The sequence below is a fragment of the Aquarana catesbeiana genome, linkage group LG05, assembly GCF_042186555.1.
Source record: "Aquarana catesbeiana isolate 2022-GZ linkage group LG05, ASM4218655v1, whole genome shotgun sequence".
Lineage (NCBI taxonomy): Eukaryota > Metazoa > Chordata > Amphibia > Anura > Ranidae > Aquarana > Aquarana catesbeiana.
The window spans coordinates 415,065,155-415,092,507 of NC_133328.1; the positions used below are offsets into that span (position 1 = coordinate 415,065,155).

General features: G+C 44.0%; 1 protein-coding gene across 2 annotated transcripts in view; it reads left to right on the top strand.

Moving 5' to 3' along the window:
* The first annotated feature begins 281 nt into the window (after window positions 1-281).
* Window positions 282-27,353, top strand: part of SLC66A2 (solute carrier family 66 member 2) — a 201,365-nt gene continuing 174,293 nt past the window's right edge. The window contains exons 1-2 of one of the 2 annotated variants that reach the window (XM_073631201.1): window positions 282-486; window positions 18,913-19,250. In XM_073631201.1, coding sequence (XP_073487302.1) covers window positions 19,048-19,250 — 203 coding nt within the window. In that variant the 5' untranslated portion in view covers window positions 282-486; window positions 18,913-19,047. The remainder of the gene's footprint in view (window positions 487-18,912; window positions 19,251-27,353) is intronic. The other variant, XM_073631202.1, reaches the window with a different exon arrangement.

Below are 27,353 nucleotides of genomic sequence, written 5' to 3' on the forward strand. Positions count from 1 at the left end.
ATAAAAACAATGCTGCAAACAAATGTAGAATTTCAGGACTTTGGTGTAAATGAGCCCCTGTACCCCTTCTTCCAGGGTTTTCTATGGTGACAGTCCCTAGTAAGGGTGTGAAGGTGGGCAAGCAGCCTACATTAGAATGTTTGTAGTTATGCACGAGAACTGTCTTCCCTCACACGCCCAACTGTATAAATAACGCTCCAATCACCATGAAGCACTGCTGTCCCGGATAGGTGTGTCACTTGACTGGCCTCTACAGCCACGTGTTCCTCCCAGCGCTCCTCCCCCTCACACCTGCACAATCCACTTCCTCTATGATCAGCCGGCGCTTAGTGTGACGTGTCCCCCATGGTCACGCCTACATGCCCGGGGCTCCAATCAGATGTGCAGTAGAGGAGGATCGGGATGTGAGAAGGAAAGGTTCGTAGTGCCGGGTATTTCGGTTGCGGGATGTACGAAGGTAGCCTGCAGTGTGACAGCTGACAGCAGGTAAGATGAGAGGTCATGGGGATTAGATGTGCCCTGCAGGCACTGTCACCTGGAGGGGGAGGAGTCCCCGGTCACCGATCTGTGACATGCGCACGGTTGCCGGGCTCCGATCAGTGCTGTCTTTGTGATGGATACAATATGAGTTGCTGATGGTGATGACAGCCTGTGTGGACTACATAGATGGTTTATGTCCGATGTATGGGGCTCGCCGGACAGATCCCAGTATAAGAGATGCCTGCTGGTATAACTGGAGGAAAGCTTTCTGTCTTATCCACCATAGCAATGTTATATGGTCCCATCCACATAAGTTAAAAAAAAAAAAAAAAAAAAAAAAAAAAATGCTGCTTGGCTTTTTACTGGCTGGAAGTCCTACCCAGTCTTCCCCTTCTGTGTGAGGTTAAAATGGAACTAAACCCTCCTATCCTTTTTAGCCACTGTCTTTTGTCTGCAGTCTCTGACCCTCTCCTGTTGTATGTCTGCAGTCTCCGACCCTCTCCTGTTGTATGTCTGCAGTCTCCGACCCTCTCCTGTTGTATGTCTGCAGTCTCCGACCCTCTCCTGTACCGTATGTCTGCAGTCTCCGACCCTCTCCTGTACCGTGTGTCTGCAGTCTCCGACCCTCTCCTGTACCGTGTGTCTGCAGTCTCCGACCCTCTCCTGTACCGTGTGTCTGCAGTCTCCGACCCTCTCCTGTACCGTGTGTCTGCAGTCTCCGACCCTCTCCTGTACCGTGTGTCTGCAGTCTCCGACCCTCTCCTGTACCGTGTGTCTGCAGTCTCCGACCCTCTCCTGTACCGTGTGTCTGCAGTCTCCGACCCTCTCCTGTACCGTGTGTCTGCAGTCTCCGACCCTCTCCTGTACCGTGTGTCTGCAGTCTCCGACCCTCTCCTGTACCGTGTGTCTGCAGTCTCCGACCCTCTCCTGTACCGTGTGTCTGCGGAGTACTTGGAGGAAACCCATGTGGGCACATGGAGACCATGCAAACTCCAGGCAGGTAGTGCCGTGGTTGGGATTAGAAAATGCTAACCACTTGGCTACAGTGGGTGTTTCATTGGAATACGGAGTCAACTTGGAAGCGACTGGTTCTTTTTAAAGCGTATTTATGGTACAAATGTAAAACTGTATATTGATTTCTACATTGTATTTTAATTTTCCATCCTCGTACTAAACTGATCAGTCTTGAAGTTTATAAACTTTATTTTGTGAAAATCCCACACGTTTTACCTTCCTACATTCTGTGACGTGTGTGTGTGTGTGTGTGTGTGTATATATATATATATATATATATATATATACACACACACACACACACACACACACACACACACACACACACACACACACACACACACTATACCTTGTGAGTAGGCATAGCTGTGTTGCACATTTCACATGCCTTCCGAACTACGGAGGTGCTGAGAGGAGGAGTTTCAGATGGCAGAGTCAGTACAGGAGTCACTGATTGCAGGCAGCAAGGTACCATGGGATATGTAGTCCTTAGATATTGAAAGTAAACAGCAGAGGAGAAATTGCAAAATGTGCAGGGAATCCAGAAACTTGTGGAAAGAGATGACCAGCAGACATGCAGAACATGAAAAGAGTTTTCAAGTAAGATTATATTGGATTATTAAAATTTATTGATATTGCTATTACAGTGCTGATGCTATAATTCGAAAGTGATCATAGATTTCCTTTTTAAAGCTGAACTCCACGTACAAACATTTTAGTTTAAATATTCCTCAATAGCCACAAAGGATATAAATCCACTTTGTGTGCACCAAATGCCATCACAAACACAGATATTACATTGTAAAACGTATCAGTGACATCAATGGCCAGTTCAGCAGAAATCGATCAGTCAGTGTGTACGACCGGCTCTTGTCAAAGGGATGTGGCCAAAAACCAGCATCTGATTAGTGTGTTTTGGTTGGGAAGGAGTCCCCCTGTCAGAACACAAAGGGTTGAACAAAATAAAAAAACTTCTAGTGTGTTCCAGGCTTTAAAGTGTCATTAAACCCAGACTATGAAAAACCCTCTGCATGCTATATAACAGTGTGTATACTCACAAAGCAATTAAAGCCTTTGTGTAGAGTGAAATATACATGGTTGATCCTGTCTTCAGCTCTTCCTCTCATCTTCTGTGTTCCCACTGCAAGCTGAGATTGTGTAGACCAGCTGGTGTCCTCTACTGAGCATGCTTAAATTTCAGTTCCCTTCAAATCTCTTTATTTTCTTTTTCTTATCTGTGCAGCCCACATAACTATAGAGCCGCAAATGTAGGCGTATACACAGTAGTAAATGACATGCCCCTCCTTTCCTCCTCCTCCTCCATATCCTCCTATTGCAAAACATTATAGGTGCAGGATATAGCGCGCTGATTGATTACATTCACTGAGAGAATCTCAAAAAAGCTTAATTTTTACTCATAAATCCGTAATAACTATATCAAATGTAATTGCTAGAGAAAAAAAGAGCCTTGGATGCAGATGCCGTCTGAACAAATAGAAAGTTAGTGTCAATCATTGACTCTGCCTACACCATATTAATGCACAAAATATACACGTCTGATGTATAATGAATATTTATTCATAGGGAGCTATAAAACTGTTTTTGATATTTATAATTTTAAGTGTTACTAAACCCACAACAGTAAAATCGGTCTGTTTATTCAGTAAAGCATGCTTGTTGTACTCACTGTGGCACCTAAGGGGTTAATCCTCTGCATTGTGTTAAAAAAAAAAAAAAAAAAAAAAAAACTGGTTTGATCCTGCCTTCCACTGTCCCCAATCCATCTGCTGATGGCACAGAGCTTTGGGGGCTCTCTGCACATGCTCAGTTTGGTGTGTATTGCCAAACGGAGGATCGGGAGTCATGCAGAATAGGACAGACAGATGAGAGTGAAAACTCCTCCTCCAAGCTTTAACCAGTGCTCAGTCAGACACTGATGGTGACACTGAAGTCACAAGACTGCTATATAGTGCTGGTGAGAAAAGGTATTTAGCAGTTTATATTTACTAAAATGATTGAATTTGCATGTTGTGTACTGTGGGAGATATAGTGAATGCAAGCTACTGGGTTCAGTAACACTTTTAATTTGAATTGCTCTTCTGAAACTGGGCTGGTCAGACAGACTCCCACCGTAGAGAGCATACATCATCAGAGTAATAGAAGCCCATCCCAAGGATCTTTCCCTGCAGATGTCAAAGAACAGGAAATAATCATGTGACCACACAATGCTGCAGGAATACGATTCTTAGAGGGTTAAAAAAAAAAACTGTGCCATGATAGATATACAATTTATGCAAAGGAATTATGCCAATTAAAGCTGTTGTAACCAGCTGCGAAAAAAAAAAAAAGTTAAAGGCATAATGTGCTAGTATGCATTGTATACTAGCACATTATGAAATCCTCACCTCAGAACAAAGCCCTCTCAGCAGCTCCCAGTCACTGATGAGAGGGCTGACATCCTTCTGTTCTGTTCTTTCTTCTGGGATCGTGGGTTTCGGCTATGTGAGTGGCCGGAGCTGCGATGACATCACTCCCGCGCATGTGCACGGGAGCCCTCGTTTCCGGCAAGAAGCTCCGGCACAGTACGTCGGACCATCAGAGCACATGCGTCAGTGACAGAGGATGCATGCAGGGTGAATATCTCCTAAACCGTAAAGGTTTAGGAGATATTAATTTTACCTACAAGTAAGCCTTATTATAGGCTTACCTGTAGGTAAAAATAACAAAGCGGGATTTACAACTGCTTTAGCATTTCTCTGTTTAGTATCACTTTACACAGAGCAGACAGACAACAGCTTTCTGTTAGGAAGATAAGATTGTTTGCAATCCAGTTGAAAGCAATATTTATTTTTTTTAAATTTTTTTCCAAAACTGTCCTGACATTAAATACAGCCCTGAAGAGGCTGAAAAAGAAGGAATTGGTCTTCATTTATTCAGCTTTTCTGTATACCTAACAGTGTTGTGCAATAAAGGATGTTTGTAAAACAAATGTTATTATTTATGTCCGTGTTATATGTAAATGTCAGGTGTTGTATTACCTGCTTATTTTCTTCCTGCAGACTTTTAAAACAGAAAATTTAAACTGCAGTATCAGTAACGGACACTTTTTTTTTTTTTTTTTTTTTTAATTTAGATGTACAATAGTTACTAACTTTGTACAGAAAGTTAGAGGGTTGCCAGCTTAAATGTGCAATGTCCCCTAATGTGTGTTGTTAGCCCTTTATTCTTATCCCAGCCATACCTCCTGCACATGGATTGGTTTGACGCAGTGTTGACGTTAGTTTGCCTGATCATTAAAGCCGTATTAAACGAAAAATTAAATTAATATTTTGCAGTTTACCAACTCAGTTCACACTATTAACTGCATGTGAATCGCGCAGGAGCCACACCGCATTCCTGTTCAATTCCCATGCGATTCAGTGAAGTGCAATTTGAGCCTATTCATTTTAGGCATGCAGCAATTTTTGGAACTGCACTGCAACTGGATCACATCGTCAATTTTTAACCGTGCCATCCGGTTCCAGCAAATGTACTGCATTTACGACCTACAGTTGGGTTGTTGTTAAAGTGCAAGTTTACCTTTACAGAAAATCTGTAAAGTGGGGTTCCCATTAAAAAAAAAAAAAAAGTCAGCAGCTACAAATACTGCAGCTGCTTACTTTTAATTGGACACTTACCTGTCCCAGGGTCCAGCGATGCGGGGGATCGAAGCCCCGCTCGTCCCCCCCCCCCCTCCGCACGGCGGCGCCGGCATTCTGACTGTGGGCGCCCGGCTGCGGCTTCACAGCCGGGCACCCACTGCGCATGCGTGAGCCACGCCGCATGCTTTCACTGGGCCCCGCAGTCATCTGGGACCGGTCACGTGTCCCAGATGATTGACAAGAGGGAGGGGAGAGAGGCGATCTCCCTTCCTGCGCCGAGGGAAATGACGTCAGGAGCCCAGGCACCGAAGGAGGCAGACTACGAGGGACCCCCTAGCAACAGGCATTTAGAGGTGAGTAAAAAAAAAATTCTACAAATGTGTTTTTTTTTTTTTTTTTTTTAACATGTTACTAATTTTTTTTTTTTTGGATTTGGAACTCCACTTAAGGTGAACTTGCACTGGACCCCCTTCCCCATCCCCCCCAGGTCCCACTATACAGGAGTACTGTGATCACCCGCTGTAAGACATCGGGTCGCCGATTCATTGGTCTGGCGATTTTTAATCCCTGCGGCTTAATCACCTACAGTATCTCACAAAAGTGAGTACACCCCTCACATTTTTGTAAATATTTTATTATATCTTTTCATGTGACAACATTGAAGAAATTACACTTTGCTACAATGTAAAGTAGTGAGTGTACAGCTTGTATAACCGTGTAAATTTGCTGTCCCCTCAAAATAACTCGACACACAGACATTAATGTCTAAACCGCTGGCAACAAAAGTGAGTACACCCCTAAGTGAAAATGTCCAAATTGGGCCCAATTAGCCATTTCCCTCCCTGGTGTCATGTGTCCTGTTAGTGTTACAAGGTCTCAGGTATGAATGGGGAGCAGGTGTAATAAATTTGGTGTTATCGCTCTCACTCTCTTATACTGGTCACTGGAAGTTCAATATGGCACCTCATGGCAAAGAACTCTCTGAGAATCTGAAAAAAATAATTGTTGCTCTACAGAAAGATGGCCTAGGCCAGTGATGGCGAACCTTGGCACTCCAGATGTTTTGGAACTACATTTCCCATGATGCTCAACTACACTGCAGAGTGCATGAGCATCATGGGAAATGTAGTTCCAAAACATCTGGGGTGCCAAGGTTCGCCATCACTGGCCTAGGCTATAAGAAGATTGCCAAGACCATGAAACTGAGCTGCAGCACGGTGGCTAAGACCATACAGGGGTTTAACAGGACAGGTTCCACTCAGAACAGGTCTCGCCATGGTCAACCAAAGAAGTTGAGAGCATGTGCTCAGCGTCATACCCAGAGGATGTCTTTGGAAAATAGACGTATAATTGCTGCCACCATTGCTGCAAAGGTTGAAGAGGTGGGGGGGTCAGCCTGTCAGTGCTTAGACCATACATCGCACACTGCATCAAATTGGTCTGCATGGCTGTCGTCCCAGAAGGAAGCCTCTTCTAAAGATGATGCACAAGAAAGCATGGAAACAGTTTGCTAAAGACAAGCAGACTAAGGGCATGGATTACTGCAACCATGTCCTGTGGTCTGATGAGACCAAGATAAACGTATTTGGTTCAGATGGTGTCGAGTGTGTGTTGCGTCAACCAGGTGAGGAGTACAAAGACAGGTGTGTCTTGCCTACAGTCAAGTGTGGTGGTGAGAGTGTCATGGTCTGGGGCTGCAATGAATGCCAACATGTACTGTGACATACTGAAGCATTGCATGATCCCCTCCCTTCAAGGACTGGGCCGCAGGGAAGTATCCCAACATAACCCCAAACACACCTCCAAGACGACCGCTGTTTGCTAAAGAAGCTGAGGGTATAGGTGGACTGGCCAAGCATGTCTCCAGACCTAAAACCCTACTGAGCATCTGTGGGGCATCCTCAAACAGAAGGTGGAGGAGTGCAAGGTCTCTAACTTTCACCAGCTCTGTGATATCATCATGGAGGAGTGGATGAGGGCTCCAGTGGCAACCTGTGAAGCTCTGTTGAACTCCATGTCCAAGAGGGTTAAGGCAGTGCTAGAAAATAATGGTGGCCACACAAAATATTTACACTTTGGGCCCAATTTGGACATTTTCACTTAGGAGTGTACTTACTATTGTTGCCAGCGGTTTAGACATTAATGGCTGTGTGTTGAGTTATTTTGAGGGGACAGCAAATTTACACTGTTATACAAGCTGTACACTCACTACTTTACATTGTAGCAAAGTGTAATTTCCTCAGTGTTGTCACATGAAAAGATATAATTTATTTACAAAAAATGTGAGGGTTGTACTCCACTTTTGTGAGATACTGTTTACGTACCTCCCAGCGTGTATGGATAGAAGGCATTCTAATTGGTCGGTGCGTCACATGGACGGCGCTGACCAATTAGAACCCATCCTGTAGAAGAGAGAAAGCCAAGGACCTGGACCGGTAAAGTGGCGACCCTATGTCTCCCAACGGGTATATTGGGACCGGGGTGGGGGGGGGGGGTGGGGGGCATGGGGAGGGGGTCCAGTGTAGGTTCACCTTTACAGATTTTCTGTAAAGGTGAACTTGCACTTTAAGGTTGTACTGACACCCACTGCGCATTGCAAGGGCAGTGAGACTTGAATGTGGTGTGGGAAACTGTGGCATTTCCCACACTGCATTAGCGTGAACCTAGCTTTAGCCCAGGTTCACACTGCTGCACGATTTGAAATCGTGCGAGTTCAGCTGAACTCGCACGATTTCATTCCCGCATGTCAGCCCAACTTTGGGGGCGATTTTCAGAGAAATCTGTGCGGGTTCCTGCACAGATGTCTGTTTGAAATCGCACCCGAATTTGCCAAAAGTAATACAGAATCTACTTTTGGGAATCGCTGCTGCTCCACAAAGTCGGCGTTGCACCAATTTGGACGATGCCATTGGCGACAATAGCCGCTGATTTAGCATGTGATTTGACATGTCAAATAGCATCAATGTGAACCTAGGCTTAAGGTCACTTCATTCGTGAGGGTTTTGTAGCTTGAAACTCAAAGCTCCAAAACTCTCAATGAACAAAACTTCATGTAATCAAATATTAACCATTCACATATGAGCATAAGGGCTGGTTCCCACTGGTGCAATGTCCAACATTGGTTGAGTTTCGCACTGCAGTACAAATCGCATGCGATCTGATTTCAGCCATACAGCCATCGCATTCGGACCAAACTCGCACAGGACCCTTTTTTTGGTCCGCAGCAGAATTGGATTGCATGGGTGTTCACACCCATTCATTCTGTTTCCTGTCCGAATTTGCAGTTCGCACTGTGATATGCCAACTGATTTGGGGGTGTCATTAACTTTCAATTGACACTTCCAACAGTTCACATAAGGCAGTGTGAACTGCCACCGGGAGACATGCGATGTGGATTTGCAGGGTTCCCGCATCGCTGCAGTGTGAACCGAGCCTAAAGTCTGACACTCCAAAAGTTACATTAGTAACTTTTGAGGCTGCAGTCTCTGTCGCCTGTGTCCTCTCCCATGCATACTGCTGCAGCCCAGCAGGCACAGTACAGGGGAGCGTAGAGAGAACCGAGCGAAGGGAGGATCCGCTCATCACCCCGCCCACCTAGGCATTGATGATCGAGAGTTGAGTTCCCTCTGAGGCTGTGCCCAACCCAGGATCCAGGGTCCTGCTGTCACCTCAGGGTGGAAGATCGTGGTGTTCTCTGCATGCCCCGCCACTAGGCCTGTGTTGAAGCCAGGACTTGACAGGAGGAAAGCACTCGGGAGGCAGAAGATCAGGCCACCAGCTGACTGCCAGGAGGAGAGGTGAGTGAGCCATCACACAGAGGCTGAGCAAAGTCCTTAGTGAGGTGACTGGGGTTGCAATTTGTGAAATGGGGGGGTATTTGTGGAGTGTAGAAGGTAATGTTGGGGGTTGATAGCAGACGCACTGACACCAGAGCTGGGGGTTAATGGTGCGTCTGCTGAGACCAGAGCTAGGGGTTAATAGTGCATCCGCTGAGACCAGTGATGGGGGGTTAATGGTGCGTCCACTAAGACCAGTATGAAAATTTTTAGTGCCCCCCCCTCCACTTTTGACTCAAGTATCTTATGTGCCCCCCCCTATATATTGTTGCTAGAGTCGCCAGTGCACAGACACCACCATGTGCTTTGGTCTGAAGTGCCCGGCGGCGCTGTAACAAAGTCCTGCCTCCTAGACAGGCTTTTGTGAGATAGACAGAACACTGATCCAATGCAGTGAATTTGAATCAGTGTGACGTGTATCATAGGAGCTGCGAGCCGGTCTAGGAGGCGGGACTTTGTTAAAGTGGCCGCTTGGAGATTCAAATCCAAGCTCTGTGACAGCAGGATATTGTTGCCACTCTCTGTGATCCGATGGTACTGGTAGGCTGCAATTGGTAGACTGCAATTGATGGGCACTGGTAGGCTGCATTTGATGCATTGATCTCTTGTATCATTTCCGCAGTCTCTGACCATCTCCGGTACTATGTCTGCAGTCTCTGACCATCTCCGGTACTATGTCTGCAGTCTCTGACCATCTCCGGTACTATGTCTGCAGTCTCTGACCATCTCCGGTACTATGTCTGCAGTCTCTGACCATCTCCTGTACTATGTCTGCAGTCTCTGACCATTTCCTGTACTATACAGTCAGGTCCATAAATATTGGGACATTGACACAATTCTAATCTTTTTGGCCCTATACACCACCACAATGGATTTGAAATGAAATGAACAAGATGTGCTTTAACTGCAGACTTTCAGCTTTAATTTTTGGGTATTTACATCCAAATCAGGTGAACAATGTAGGAATTACAACAGTTTGTATATGTGCCTCCCACTTTTTAAGGGACCAAAAGTAATGGGACAATTGGCTGCACAGCTGTTCCATGGCCAGGTGTGTGGCCATGGAACCACCACCATGCTTGTGTCGTGTCCCAATATTTATGGACCTGACTGTATGTGCAGTATGTCTGGGGGCTCTTTCTAACAGACTCTCTAACAGAAGCCCTCTCTATGTGCATCAGAGAGACTCCCCTCCAGGTCTCATTAGTGTACTTTCTTCCTGTATTTTTTTTATTGTTAAAAGATCATAGGAGGATCCCAGGGTAATGACGACTTCTTAGGGGAGCATCTCTGTGTTTTGAGTCGTTGCCATAGAAACATTTGTAAAAGGGAGGAGTTAGATGACCACGCCCATGTGTGGGTGCCAGAAAAGATTCTGCACCCAGGTGCCTGTGACCCTAGGATTGGCCCTGCCTGTGCGAGTGGTGCCACTGCGGGACCCATACAAATTACTGCAGCTGCAACCACCTGCACAGTGAAACACGGGACCTACGGGCGGGTGCCATAAATCCTAACCACCTGCACTGAAAATCGCACCCATGCTGGGAACCACGCTGCAATTTCCTAAGTAGTGAAGGGACTTCTTTCCCTGCGTTTCACGGGGCACGGCAGCACATTATAAATGAAAGTGGCCAAGCAAGCTCGGGCCACACGGTCTGCACAAGTGTGAACCTAGTCTTGCTAAGAATTGCTAAGCTGCAATATAATACATCTTTGTTTTGGGGTTTAATACCACTTTAAGATTTGCCTTAGTCCTCTCCCTTTTTACATGAACCCAGAGAAGGGTGGCCCATTACAAACATCTTGTTTTGGGCATTTTAATTTTCTATGATGCTGTGTCAGTAATAGAATTGGAGATGGGATTCCTCAAAATCATCTGACCTCTTTCCTTCATGATACATACATGCTCCTAGCCAAAGGGGAACGTGTATATAAAGCATGGGGATCTCTTCACTCATGCTGGCTTCCACAGTTAAACAATGGTTAAAATGAATTGGCTTGTTTCCCAAAGTAATCACCTGCAATAGGGAGCCCAAATCTTGTTTGAATTGGGTCAGGGCAGAATAAATCAAACATTCAGAACATACTGTATCTGCAATCGGGGTAAATTTGATTTAAATCACTAGTAAAGAGGCTTTATTTAAAGAGCAACTGTCATTTCTGTCCCGCAGGGCCTCCTCCTCTGACCCGCTGTTGACTCACCAACAGTCCCATTCACTTTAATGGTACGGCTGGTGATGTGGCAGTGACATAACAAGGTGAGAGACGTGGCGGCAGCAGGTGAGTGGATGCCCGCTAACAGGTGCTGCCATGATGGATCTGAAATGACAGGTGCTCTTTAAATGTAAGGACTTATTCTTGCCGGTAGTTAGAATCTTTAATATTTTTGCAAACAAAAGGAAGGTTTCCTATTTTAGAATAATAAGTTGTCAGGTAGACGTGCACTGACAAAAAATTTAGTTTTTTTTTCCATTTCATTTGTTTTTTTGCTTTTTTCGGAAATGCAGAAATTTCTGAATTTTCGCATTCTGAATTTTCGAAATTCAAAAATTCAGAAAATTAGAAAATCTGAAAAAAAGAGAGAAAATCAGTAAAATTCAAAATAATAAATAACAATTAAATTATAAGTTTTGGGATTTTTCCTTTCAAATTTGGCTGTTTTGTGAACGTAACTAATACAAATTTATCTGTTACGAATTATCTGAACTAACGAATGCCGCATCTAAACAAATGGAATGGAACAAATTAATAATAATAATAATAAAGGTTTCAAACTATGAAACAAAACTGTTTCATAGTTTTGTTATAAAATTTTGAAAACCGGTAATTTTTTTCTCTTTCGCTGATGGGACTGGTAGGTGACGCTGATGGGAAGCACTGATCTGTGGCACTGATTACTAGACAATGATGGGCATTGAATGGCAGCACTGGTGGGCATTGATGGGTGGCACTGTGGGCAGTGGTAGGTGGCACTGGATGGTACTGATAGGTGCCACTGGTGGGCACAGCCGTGACTTGCTGAGTGAGGAACCGATGTCCCTCTGACAGAAGCCAGTGATCGTCCTTTTTTTTTTTTTTTTTTCCCCCCTTTCAGCTTGAGGGGAAAAAAAAAAATACTGATTACCGAGCTTCTGTTTACATCACATGATCAGCCGTCATTTGGCTGACAGTTGATCACTTGGTGAGGGGGTCGGGATCGACCCCCTACTCTGATCTGTGATCAGCCGAGTCTCAGACTCGCTGATCACAGAGCGTGCTGTGTGTAACCTGCAGGGTCGCGCAGACTGCGCTTGCTCGGGAGGATGTCCATTGACACCCTCCCGGCAATTAAGGCCCGCTCTGCAGCCGTCTTTCGGCTATACCGCGGGTACCAAGTAGTTTAAACATAAATGTTTAGTAACTGAAGTGCATAAACAACATATCTTTGAAAAAACAAACAAAGAAACTTAAACTGAATAGATCAGCTGAGTCCACATAAAAAAAGCTTCAAACACGGTCCTTTTATCACAGCACCTCTTCTCATGACGTTTCATTCGGGCCACCAGGCCTTGCATCTCTTTGTTGCATTGCTTACGTTTTGCACACATACCTGCTTTACCCATAGGTAGAGGAACTTCATTAAAATATTTCCAAACTGGGTCTCTTTTACAGCCTGCTGCCATTTTGCTTCCTTAAGGGAGGAATAAAGCATTTCAAGCTATATGCAGAAAGATCATAAGGTTTATAAGCTGCTTAGAAGGTTTCACTTTCATTTTTACTGCTTGCCCTTCCACCTCACACTTAGAGCCTGGTACAGATGCATTTCTCTTCAAACAAGCATACAGTATGTAGTGTACATAGATTTGCAAAACAATGGGATAAAGTAATATTCCTGAACTTTGATTTATCTCATGGTTACTGTGAAATTGTGCAAATGCATTGCATTTTATCTCGGCTTGCAGAGCTTGGATTCATTGAATGAGTTTTAAAAAAATGTAAATATTGCAGAATACTACAGTCTCATGCTTCATAGCTTCATAACTAAACTCCATTTCATGCTGAATAAACTAAATTATTAATGTAGATTAATTTTGTAGATAAGTTTTTTTTTTTTTTTTTTTTTTTTTTTTTTTTTTTTTTTTTTTTTTTTTTTTTTTTTACTCAAATAGCTTCTCTTTCCTCTCCCCAGCACCATCCCAGTGTGAAAGCACTCAGGCCTTTGCACTGGGGAAACATGAGAGGTGCTTTACAGGCGCCTGAAAAGTGCCCCAGTGTGAAGGGGGGGGGGGGGGGTCCAAGCTTTTACAAAAAACTGTAAGCTGATTGATTTCTCTGCAGAGCAGCGCCAGATTTTGCACTCTCCAGTTTTTAGTAAATCAACAATTTTCTGTTGAAATCACTGTTTTCACAAGCATTGCCTTATGTAACTTGCTACTTTGCTTTGGTGAGCTGCAACTCCAGGGAGCACAGAACCTGTTCATCCAGGTCCCTTAACTGCCCAACTCTGCTGTGTGGGTGAGTCTGCATAGCCGACCCTACCCGTTCACATTCTATGGGCTGCCTACACTCCTCTCAGAGGTGGGGAAAAAAAGGAAGAACAACTTTGGACTCTGCACAATTGACTGAGCATCTGTATGAATGAGTCCTTAAAGCAGGGGCGCCCAACCTTTTGAGCAGCGAGGGCCACTTTAGCTACTTGGTAACTGATCGTGGGCCACAATGAGTGGAGCGGGCAGATGACAGGTCCACTCTGCATAAGCAGAGCAGACATGGACTATCTGCCGCTCTATAGAGGTGAATGGAGGGTCTGATTGAGTCCACCTGAAAAACAGACAGGCGAACTCGATCAGACCGACCGTGTGAAAGGGGCCGAAGACTGCTTTCTTACTGATGCACTGCAGTACCTGCACCTCAACTCACCTCAATCTTCGCTTCTTCCTCAGGATTTCTGCAGGTATCTCTGGCTGCTGCTGTCCCCCAGGTGGGTATGGCTGATGGCGGCTGCTGCTGGTTGTGTTCCAGGCTAGGTACTGCTGTCTGGTACTGCTGTCTGGTATTGTTGGTGAGTACTGTTGCTGGTACTCCTGGCCATCCCCGAGCATAAGTGTGACCGGAGGAGGCGCTGAAGGAAGCATGCAGCTGCAATAGAGAGCAGAGCCGATGCTTCCCGTGTCGCTCCTGTCACAGGCGGAGTACATTTGGAATAACGCCACCTCTGATCAGAGCCGGCGTTATACAGGAAGCATCAGCTTTTCTTCCTCTAGTGGCGGCTCCGTTCTTCACACTTATGCTGGGAGGATGGCGGGTTGGGAACCTGCGATCTGAGCTTGCCAACCCACCATCCCAGAGCAGGAGGTGGCGGGCCACACCAGCAGTTGGGCACCCCTGCTTTAAAGTGTATTTCCATTTTTGTAGCCAAATTCAGATAAGACCTACTTTATACTTGTCATACTTGTATACTTGTTCCCCGCCGTGCGCCGTCACATACAGCCCCTCCTCTTTGTCCGGGCACTTTGATAGACAGATCACCCGTCCAATCCTGGGATGGGTGATCTGTCTATCGAAGTTCCCCGACAAGGGGGAGGGGCTACATGTGACGGCGCACGGCGGGGAACACACAGCTATTGAAATGAAAGCTGTTATGATCCCGGCGCTCTAATCAACCAAGCAGCGGCGGCTCTCCTCTCTCTTCCCTCTCTTCACCTGAGCAGGCTGGCTGAGTGGCTGCGCTGGGGGAGCAGGCTGGCTGAGTGGCTGCGCTGGGGACGCTGAGTGGCTGCGCTGGGGATGCTGAGTGGCTGCGCTGGGGATGCTGAGTGGCTGCGCTGGGGACGCAGGCTGGCTGAGTGGCTGCGCTGGGGACGCAGGCTGGCTGAGTGGCTGCGCTGGGGACGCAGGCTGGCTGAGTGGCTGCGCTGGGGACGCAGGCTGGCTGAGTGGCTGCGCTGGGGACGCAGGCAGGCTGCATCTGACCGGGCACTGGTGAGGCTGCATTGATCTCCTGTACCATGTCCCCAGTCTCTGACCATCTCCTGTACCATGTCCCCAGTCTCTGACCATCTCCTATATAAAAAAAATTTAAAAAAATAATTTTCGGTATTGGTCGTTTTTGGCCTAGTGTATTTTTCATTCTCGGCACACACACACACACACACACACACACACACACACACACACACACACACACACACACACACACACACACACACAAAAAAACTTTTTATCCCCCTGAAAATCGGGGGAAATCAGGGGTGCGTGTTATACGCTGACAACGTACCTCACGAGCCGTCATCTCCTCTCCACTCGGCTCCTCGGCTCTCACGTCACACACACAGTCCTGCCACCGGCATTGGACCAGTGTTCTGCCTATCACAGGAGCTGGTCCAATGGCAGAGGCGGGACTGTGTGTGTGATGTGAGAGTGGAGAGAAGATGATGGCTCGGTGATTCAGGCTGCTGGTGAGGCTTTTTTTTAAAAAAAGGCTTCATTGAAGACTTTATCTAGGCTGCATTGAGGACAATAATCAGGCTGCATTGATCAAGCTGCATTGAGGATATTAATCAGGCTGCAGTTGTTTATTTTAAAAAGTTTTTTTCCTGAAACTTCCCTCTTAAAATTAGGGTGCATGTTTTATACGCCGATAATAAATTATATATTATATAATAATTTTAAACGGTCATTTTTGGTTTCGGCACCAAATTTGCATTTGATGCACCTCTACCAACAAGTACCGTATTTAGTGCAAGAGCCTGTCTGATTGGGTATAGGTTGGTTAGTTTGGGTAGGTTCTCATATTACAGAGTTTTGGTAGATTTGTAGGGTCAGATTTCAGTGGTGGTGGGGGACTGTGCTTGTGCCACACAAAACAGGTGACGTGGATAGCGATGCAACACAGGTGTGATTGTGCTGAGATTTATTAGGGACAAGTGAGTTCATGCATTACCCCTAGTCTGCGGTCCTCACCCATCATACAGTCCCAAAGCAGGGTTGTCTTGGTTGCCTTAGTCACGCTCGTACACACGGGCAACAACTGGCATCCCAGTCCCCACTTTCCTAGTCAGTCAATATGTGTGTTTTCAGTATTGCAAATCAGAGATCCATTTAAAGTGGTTGTAAATCTTTTATTTTCATAAAAAACAAAACAAAAGTCTATATTTACAGTACCTGCTCTGTGCAATGCTTTTGCTAGCAGCATCTTTGGAGAAGTGTGTATACCGCTCCTCCACTGCTCCTGCCCATTGAAATCAATGGGAAGCGCGGCTATACTGCCGGCAAAGGGTGGTTTTAACCCTTTCTCGGTCGCTAGCGGGGGAGGTAAAAGCGCCCCGCTAGCGGCCGAATAGCGCCGCAAAATTGAAAATAGCGGCGCTTTAACGCCGACGCACCCACCGTCCCAGTGTGAAAGGGGCCTTAGAATAAAAAGCCTTCTGTGTTCAGCAGCCCCCTAATACTTGCCTGAGCCCCATCTCTGTCCAGGGATGTCCATGAGTGTCTCAGCCATCCGAGACTCTCCCTCCTGATTGGCTGAGACACAGCAGCAGCGCCATTAGCTCCCACTGCTGTCAATCTAAGTCAGTCAGCCAATCGGGGGAGAGAGGGGCGGGGCCCGGCCACAGCTCCGTGTCTGAATGGACACAGGGAGCTGTGACTTGGCTTGGGTGCTCCCATAGCAGGTTGTTTGCTGTGGGGGCACACAAAAGGAGGGAGGGGCCAGGGGCACAGAAGAGGCACCCAAGAAGAGGAGGATCTGGGCTGCTCTTTGCAAAACTGCATATATCGGGTAAGTAAAACATGTTTGTTTTTTTTTTCTGTTTAAAATCAGACTTAACAATCGCATTAAGCTGACTGCTAAAATTCAGGGGAATCCTATGTATAACTGACCGCTAAAATTCTAAGAGACCTTGGGTTTGACTTACTAAAACTGGAGCGTGCAAAATCTGATACAGCACTGCATAGAAACCAATCGGCTTCCAGATTTTATTGTCAAAGCTTAAGACCCCTTTCACACTGGGGCCGCGGCCGCGTTGGACCTAAAGTGACACTCGTTTTAGCAGTTTAAGTGGCGCTTTTCGGCTGCTAGCAGGGCACTTTTAACCCCAAAGAAGGGGTTAAAAATGCCTGTGTTGTGGTGATTCTGAAGCGCTTTTCAATGGGCAGGGTGTTTTGGGAGCGCTGTATACAGCACTTCCAACCCACCCCAAAGATGCTGCTCACAACATCCCGCAAGCGCACCGCCCCAGTGTGAAAAGACGGAATGAAATGAATGGGAGGCGGTTTTCAGGTGCTATTTAGAGGCTATTTTTAGCTCTAAAACGCCTGAAAATCACCACGGCGTGAAAGGTGTCTAATTAAATAAGTGGAAGTTAGACGCTGATTGGCTACCATGCACAGCTGCACCAGATTTTGCATTCTCCAGTTTTACTAAATCAACCCCCTTATGTATGACTGTATATCTGATTGTATGCTAAAATTCTGAGGAACCTCGTTTCTGATTGCTAAAATTGTGTGTGTGACCCCATATCTCATTGACTGCTAAAATTTCGGGGACTTTATGCCTGACTGGCTGTTAAAATTCTGAGGGATCCTATGTCTGATTGTAAAGGTTCCCCTGCATGTTGGCTTTGAAACTGACCACATTTCTTTATTTAATAGATCGTATCATGTGTAGTTCTTTCTACTATTTATTGCAATGCAATTCTATTATTCATCTTTGAGCTCTTATCTTATCTTGGCCCTTTAAGAGTTTATATGCTTGGTTGGTGCAGTGTTTGCTTGTCTTGTTGCTCAGGCCAGCTATGTCAGTCACTAGGAGTGGCTGTCAGATGATTACAACAGATTGTGTTTAGTAGGTCAGTAACCTCTCACTATATAACTGGAAGCAGATGGTGTTCTCCCAAACCCCAGTATCACTCTCATCATCCCTGGCTGTTTGAATTTATATGTGTGAAACATTGTGCTCTGTTACATTTATTATATTTATTTGTTTTTGTTGTTGCAGGTAAATAGACTGGGATGAGTTTGAGATATAGTTTTTTCCTTTTTGTTTATGTTCCAATATTCCATGCATGAAAATTTAATACTTAATGAAATGGAAATTCATTGTCTGCACTTTTAGTGCAAGAAAAGGTCAAGAAAAATGCATCCCTTTTAAATTCTATGTATGTCTTCACACTGGTCTGTTGCACTTCCCTTACAGTGTTAAAGTGTTACAGTGTTAAAAATCTTGTTTGCCGCATTTTTGGTGAGTTAAAAAAAAAAAAACAACAAAAACACACCTTCCTGTTGAAATGCACTGAAAACGCAGCAAGAATGCATCAATAACGCACCTGTTATGTTTTTGATGCGTTTTTTTTTTGCGATCAATGAAAAACACACCATAAGCAGAGACAAATCATGGTGAAATCCCATCAAAATCGCATGCCTTTTCTGAGCCATTATTGGCACCTTTTTCTCGATTAGCAAAATGCGGAAAAACACTATTTTCAGCCAACGTTTATCAGCTGCCTAAATTTCGGTGCATCTCTAATATATTTTAATAGATTTGACATGGTTTCAAATTTTACATACTTTTTTGCTTTTTGTTCCTTATTTCAGTTGGAACATTTTGACAGTCTGTATGGTGTGGTGTGTGTGTTTTTTTTTTTTTTTTTCCTGAGAATAAATAAGTGCAGGATAATAAACCTAGAGGCTGTATTTTCACTCATTGAGGGGATACAGATAGCCTTGTTAAGAATAAAATTGTCACTGCATTATGGACTGCTGCTTTTGTGTGTGTGTGTGTATATGTATATGTATATATATATATGTATATGTGTATGTATGTATGTATATATATATATATATAATATATAATTTTTAAACTTTCAATAAGTGCTAGATTTAGAGGACAAACTTTCTAATACAAGGCACACTTTTGTTTAAAGGCATAACTAATTATCCAGGTCTCCTTCTTTTTCTTGCAGATACTATAATGGGATATAATATCCAAGCATATGTTTGGAGCTTGAACCCACTGTACTAATGCTGATAGAGTGACTCTGCCAGGGACCGAGAAGCTGGATAAAGCCAAAGGAGAGACAAGGTGACCCTGAGCCAGGATGAGTGAAGAAGGAGCTGACTGGCTTTTGTCGTCTTTTCACCAACTGATATCATGGGGAGCATCAGCTGCTATGATCTTTGGGGGAATAGTGCCATACATACCCCAGTACAGAGACATTAGTAGAACACAGAATGCAGAGGGCTTCTCTGTCTATGTATGTCTTATGCTACTTGTGGCCAATATACTGCGAATATTGTTTTGGTAAGTAACCACTCTTTTGCACGTGTTACAGTATACTCTACTCTCCTGCAAGTTCACTACACAGGGTTCTATTGTATTCAGGTTTTACACTTAGGCTGGGTTCACACATATACGATGCGGGAACCAGCACAATGCCTGTGTAGGTTCCCGCTTTGCATCTAACTTGCAGGCAGTTCACACTGCACTCAGCGAACCGCTATGGGTGTCAATAGAAAGTTAATGACATTCCGTCAGGTCACCCGGTCACATTTGCTCTGTTTTTGACGCATGGCACGTGGAACAGCCAGAAGATCGACAATATTCCCACTATTCCCATCCATTTAGCACACATGCATGCTTAGACTACTTTTTTGTTCGCTGCCGTGAATATCCTGCCTATGTCATGGTCTGACCATGCGCCAATCTCTTTGTCACTAAAACTGCACCCTTCTAAAGTGAGACCGTGCCATTGGCGGCTGAACGACTTTCTCCTGAAAGACCTTACATATAGGATGGACATGGAAAAGACTTTAAAAATGTACTTTGTAGAAAACAATACCCCAGAGGTCTCGGTGGGAACCCTCTGGGAAGCACATAAGACAGTCATAAGGGGACAATGCATTGCAATCTCCACAGCTTGGAAGAAAAATGCCAAGCTGCTGAGACAACAGACAGTACAGCGCTTACAGGAGCTAGAATCCAGACTCACAACTTCATCCTCCATCCGTTTACTGAGGGAAATTTATATGGCTTAGAGCTATACTCAAAAGTATAGGCAGAGTAGAGAAAGCCCTTCAGAGATTACGCCAGCTATATTATAATAAAGGCAATAAGGCCCACACCCTATTGGCACGTAAACTTAGAGAAAATACACACATATCGACCCCTCAAGCTATCCGTGACCCAACAGGCACCCTTCACTCCCATCCTGACCGCATTGCACAACTACTTAAGAACTCTCACACTTAACAACTCTACACTCCCCCATCACTGACTAGGAAATTTCCGACACTCTAAAACACCTCCCAAATAATAAGGCCCCAGGTCCTGATGGCCTCCCTTACGAGTACTATAAGTCATTCTTACCTACCCTCCTCCCGCACATGGTTCGCTTATTTAACGGACTTATGGGCAAGGAAGAAATCCCTAGAGACATGCAGACATCACATCTCACACTTATACCCAAACCAGATAAAGACCACACGTTGTGTGGGAATTACAGGCCCATAGCCCTATTAAATTCAGACCTGAAAATTTTTACAAAATTACTGTCCCTTCGAGTAAATGAGGTCCTCCCCTCCCTGATCCATAAAGATCAGGTAGGCTTTGTCCCGGGACGCCAAGCAGGAGACAACACTAGAAGAGCTATCAATTTAATAGACATCATTAATAGACAAAAGAACGAAGCGCTCTTGCTTAGTCTTGACACTGAGAAAGCCTTCGACAGGCTTAGCTGGCCTTTTATGTTCTCCACCCTTGAATATCTGGGCTTTCGGGGGTCGTTTCTCAGGGCGATTAGACACTTATATGCAACCCCAACCGCCTCTATCAAAATGCCCTTTGCGGCAACCACTACTTTCCCTATTTCGAACGGAACTAGGCAGGGTTGCCCGCTCTCCCCACTGCTCTTCGCCCTGTGCATCGAGCCCGTGGCGGCCCAGATCCGGCGGGACCCAAATGTTAAGGGTGTAATGGTTAGAGGTCGCGAGTTTAAAATTTCATTGTTTGTGGATGATGTCCTTTTGACCCTGACACAGCCACACACTACTCTCCCTAACCTCCATAAACTTTTGCAGGACTTTAGATCCTTGTCGGGCTACAAGGTTAACCCGACCTAAATCGGAAGCCCTTCCGCTTAATCTACCTCAAGCGGAAGTACACCGCCTGTCGGAAAACTTTCCATATGCATGGAAATCGCAGTCCATTAAATACTTAGGGGTACACCTGTGCTATGTCTGGCAACGCATATGTGTGAACCCAGCCTAAAACCCAAGCATTTTGATTTTTGTCCGGTAAACACAAGGTCTGGCAGGTTCCTATATGACCTTGGTGCTCTGAGCATTCCAGCCTGATCACTTTTTGTTCTCAACTATCAGCAGCTCATGGGTGGGAAATGTTAGAGGACATAAACTAGTTTAATGTACAGTGTGTAATGATAGTTCTAAACCAATGTGCAGTAACAACTTAAAGATTAAACTCCAGGTATGATCCTAATGCATGCTTACATTGGTCCAGCATTTCCCCTTATGCACATGGCTACTTATAACTGCTCTGTTCACTTATTCACACCAGCATCACACTGACCGAACAGCTGCTGGTGTGTGCTGGGAGGACACCAGTGCTGTAGCACCAAACCAGTTGAATTGCCCTGTTTATTTATATATTTTTTTTTTTTTTTTTGTGTGTGTGTTAGGACTTTATTGAGATGTGACAATTTACTAAGTTATATTGACCACAACAATACTGAGATGCACTGATTTGCATCACAGCCCACTGCACTAAAAAAAAGAATTGCACACATACATTTTTTTTCAGCACACAACATATTGGTGTGAACGAAGGCTGGACATACATTATACAATTTTCCTTTATATTTATCAAAACCATATAATGAGGTCAAACCTAAACACTTTCAGTTTGTATGCAATCAGGCAGGCCTTTGCACAACATAGTTGAAGGTAAATCTAAAGGCAATTGAACAAGAATTGTATGATGTATGGCCAGCTTAACACATTTTTCTTTCATTTTTGCACTGGGAAAGACCAACACAAATGGTGTAAATGGGCCCTAAATTGCTCTGTGGTGTTCATAGTAAGTGGGGTATTTGTGGTTCAACTGCTGTTTTCAGTGTTCATGTATTGTGCATATGCAGAATAATTAAAAAAATGACCAAAGTCCTATGTTTACAAAAGTGAACCAGTATTTACCACCTTTGGTGAATTACAATTTAATGAATGAATGCTCATATCTGCAATGGCTTTTCGCCATGTGTTAGGCTCGATTCACACTAATGTGTGTTTTGATGCATTTTGCAGAAATGCATGGAAATTTTTTAACCAGGGTTTCTATGGAACATGTTCACATCAATGCATTTTTGTGCTTCTGCGTTTTTGGAAAGGGTCAGAGACTTTTTTTCATGCAAAATGCAGCGTTTTGCATGTACTAGAATTCAATGGACCCCCATCCAAAACTCAAGTACCGCGTTTTTACCACGTTTTGCGTTTTTGTTTTTTTTTTTTTTTTTTTTTTTTACACTGTATATAGCTGGTTGCTAAGCAACCAGAGTGTTGAAAAAAAAAACCACTAACAAAAAAAAACGCAAAACTCTGCAAAAACGCATGTTTAAAAACATGTCAAGCACCGCAAAAAGCACTGCAGAAACACTCAAAAGCAAAATGCGTGAATGTGAATCGAGCCTTAGTGGTGATTATAGGGAGTGGTCCTGAAACAAAGGGCTGTCTGGATCTGGTAAAGCTTTTGCTGTGGGGTTTTATTGATTCTAGTAACAATGAAGTCAGCCTGTTGCCCTGTACTTTGGCACTCTACTTTTAAATCACAGAAAAGGGGTCAGCTTGACCCAAGTGCTGAAATTTGCTAGAGAAGAATTTCAGATTTATTGTTGTGAGTTTGTACACCCTTGCCAAGTTTTGTCTGAAAGTGATTTGGCATAGTGAGATGGGCACATCCTGATAAGTACTTTGGGATGTCTGTGTGATTATTTCCACTACTGCTCCCCAGTGATTAATATATAATGCATGAGCAGCACTTGAAATACCCAATAAATTCTGAAGCCAATAGGAACGTGCATTTGAACATATCAGTCTTTTAAAACATATATAACATTAGATTTTTATTCAACAGAAGTCGCATAGTCTTCGTTTTTAGTAAGGCGGATGTTCAAAGACGAAGTCCTGTTATTGATAATTATAGACAGACAGTAACTAGAGTTCCTGCCATTCTTTATCATTCTCTCTCTCTCTCTCTCTCTCTCTCTCTCTCTCTCTCTCTCTCTCTCTCTCTCTCTCTCTCTCTCTCTCTCTCTCTCTCTCTCTCTCTCTCTCTCTCTCTCTCTCTCTCTCTCTCTCTCTCTCTCTCTCTCTCTCTCTCTCCCCCCCCCCCCCCCCCGACTAGTCCTTTTTGGTAATTGTGTTTTTTTTTTTTTTTTTTTTTTATCCTCTTGTTTTTGACTAGAGGAAAAAAAAGCCAATTCAGGTTTGAAAAAAAATATGCAATCAAATTGACATTGTACTAAACTTCCTACTTTGATTGTGTAACTTCACTTTCCTGTTACAGCAGTTGTGCAGAGTGCTTACATATAACTGTGCAGTCCAAAAGGTACCAGAAAAAAGACCTAGTGCACTAAGTTGCAGGATTGGTGTGTCTCTAACAGGTTTTCTTTTAAGATTGCCCTGTATTTGGCTCCATCCATCTTCCCATCAACTCTGACCAGCTTCCATGTCCCTGCTAACGAAAAGCATCCCCACAACATGCCACCGCCACTATGTTTCATGGTGGGGATGGTGTGTTCAGGGTGATGTTCAGTCTTAGTTTTCTGCCACATGTAGTGTTTTGCTTTTAGGCCAAAAAGTTCAATTTTTGGTCTCATCTGACCAGAGCACCTTTTCCACATGTTTGCTGTGCCCCCACATGGCTTCTTGCAAACTGCAAACGGGACTTCTTATGGCTTTCTTTCAACAATGGCTTTCTTCTTGACACTCTTCCATAAAGGCCAGATTTTTTTGGAGTGTATGTTTGTCCTGTGGACAGATTCTCCCACCTGAGCTGTGGATCTCTGCAGCTCCTCCAGAGTTACCATGGGCCTCTTGGCTGCTTCTCTGATTAATGCTCTCCTTGCCCGGCCTGTCAATTGAGGTGGACAGCAATGGCTTGGTAGGTTTGCAGTTGTGAAGAATTGAACAGTGCTCCATGAGGTGTTCAAAGCTTGGGATATTTTTTTTAGAACCTAACCCTGCTTTAAACTTCTCCACAACTTTATCCCTGACCTGTCTGTGTTCCTTAGCCTTCATGATGCTGTTTGTTCACTAAGGTTCTCTAACAAACCTGAGGGCTTCACAGAACAGCTGTATTTATACTGAGATTAAATTACACACAAGTGAACACTATTTACTAATTAAGTGACTTCTGAAGGCAATTAGTTCCTCTAGATTTTAGTTAGGGGTATCAAATGAAAGGGGGCTGAATAAAAATGTACACCACACTTTTCAGATATTTATTTGTTTATTTTTCTTCCACTTCACAATTATGTGCCACTTTGTCTTGGTCTATCACATAAAATTCCAATAAAATACATTTACATTTTTGGTTGATATCATGACGAAATGTGGAAAATTTCCAGGGGTATTAATACTTCTTCAAGGCGCTGTAAATACCTTTTCGCATCAGTATATAGCAGTCTCGTGACTTTTTTTTTACTCGGTGTCTGTTTAAAGCTTGTAGGAGGAGTTTTCATTCTCCTCTGACAGTTCTGTGAGGCTGCAGGACCCCTGACCCTCTGTCTGTATAGTGCTGATTGGCACTATGCTGATCACTCCAAAGGGAAAAAAAAACTCGCTAGCAATACACACCAAACTGATCATGTGCAGAGTGCTTTAGAAGGCTCTGTCTTATCAGGAGACCGATTGGGGACAGTGGAAGAAGGGGAGGATCAGAGAAGACAGGATCAAACAGTCTTTTTACACAATGCAGAGGATTGACCCTTTGGGTTCCACGGTGAGTATAACAAGCATGCTTTACTGCATATACAGACTGAATATACTGTTGTGGGTTTAGTAACACTTTAAGGCGCCATACACACTATTAGATTTTCTGCAGATTTTTGTCTTTAGATTTACCAGAACCATGTAGTGCAAGGGCCTGCCTGATTGCATACACATTGAAACTCTTATGCCGCGTACACACGGTCGGAATGTGGGCTTGTTGTCGGAAATTCCGACTGTGTGTAGGCTCCATCGTACATTTTTTGTCGGAATGTCCGACAAACAAAATTTGAAAATTTTCTGACAACAAAATCCGTTGTCGTAAATTCCAAGCGTGTGTAGACAATTCCAACGCACAAAATTCCACGCATGCTCTGAATCAAGTACGAGACGGAAACGCTTGTTCGGTCTGGTAAAACTAGCGTTTGTAATAGAGATGGCACATTGATCACGCTGCAAAGTGTTTAATATTTTAATGCAGCGCATTCTCTTCTTCTTTATAATGTTAGAATAATGAAGTTGTTTTGCTGCTGATATTCACATTGTTCTGACAAACGGATTTCTTTATTATTTCTCGTGATCTCACGAATAATCTTTATTATTTTTTTTTGCCAGATCTCCAGAATGTTTATTTTTTTTTATAGTGATCCACTTTTTTTTTTATTTTATTTTTTTTCTAGATTTCCTGTTTTTTTTTTTTTTTATAGTGATCTCCATAATGTTTTTTTTTTTTCATTTTGTGTCAAGTTACCACAACACCATAATTATCTTATATTTTTTAACCTCAAGGAGGTTGGTTGGTGTCCCTTGTTAATTTGACATTGTATTTTTTAAATGTACCTGCCTACTCACAAACAAACTGTTCTTTTTGAACTAAAACACATAGCCAAGTATTTGTGATAAAAAAATAAACATTTATTAGGGGTCATAACAAAATAAAGAGGAAGGCAAGCAATGCTGGATAAACTGGTGAAATTGGCGAAGCCTTGGTACCCCAGGGCAGACATCAATTATTTGACAGGCAAAATTGGTAGCCTGAGGAGTCCATTTAATAGGGAGCAGAATACGGTCCAGGACTCCGAGAGATCAGGAACAGCAGCAGATGACATATATGTCCCCAGGCTGTGGTCATACAACAGCCTGCGTCTTTTATCAGACCAGACTGAAACCAGGCCATCACACTCTTCTCTTCCTTCCACAATTGCTTCCAGGCTGTGGTTCTGGTGTTGGAGTTGTGGCAGGAGGAGGAGGATGGTCCAACTCACACAGGTGGGTTGTGAGGTCGCCCCCTAACCCCTTATTTAGGGCCAGATGCATCACTTCCTCACAAATGAGGTGTTGCCCACCTCCCATTTCCTGCATTTTGCTGGCAGCCATGCAGGCATAGGCCTCTTGAATATTAGGGGTGGTTCTGAGGGACAGACGGTAAAAAACGGGGTCCATCATCTGGAGATAATTCCTGAAATCATCAGGATTATTATCCCGAATATCCTGCAGCAAAGGCATGTGCAAGAATTGGTCACGCTGGAGCAACCAATTCTTGGTCCATGAACAACTCCTCCCCCTGTTCATGGACTGGGCTTGGGTCAAAGTAAGAACACCAACACCCCGCATAGCACGAACTCTACGTCGAGTACGTACCCACAACATGGCTTCAAAACGATCGGCTGGTCAGAACGAACTAACAGAAGGCACTGAAAATCTGAAAGGCCTGAGAAGAGCGACCTGAAAATCAGAAACGAGCAGACAAGGACGCACTGAAAACCAGATACGAACTGACTAAACGCACTGAAAAACAGATACGAACCCACAAGCACAAAATGAAGAGCAGTAACAGACTGAAAAGCACGAGGCTGAAAAGCGCAAATCGTCTCTCGCCAAACTTCTATTAACATGAGGTTAGCAGAAGGAGCCCAAAGGGTGGCGCACTTGGTATTGAACTTCCTTTTTATAGTCCCGTTGTACGTTTGTGCGTTCTTGGCGATCAGAATTTCCGACAACATTTGTGCAACCATGTGTATGCAAGACAAGTTTGAGCCAACATCCATCGGAAATAAATCCAGGATTTTGTTGTCGGAATGTCCGAAAGTCTGTACGCCGTATTAAGGTTTGACCTCATTTTATATGGTTTTGGTAAATCTGAAGACAAAAATCTGCATAAAATCTAATAGTGTGTATGGGGTCTAACTTGTGACAAGAGGGACTGAAACCAGATCCACATGTTTAAGGTCCTGTTCACATTTAGTGCAATTCCTTCTGCGTCTGCCATGGCACTGCAATGCACATCACACTATTCTTTATGGTGCCTGTTAACATAAATGCAATATTGTGCAATGTGATTTTTGAAAAGGTGCAGCATTCTGTATTTTTGGCCCTATAGACTTTTAATGGGAGTGCATGAAAAAAA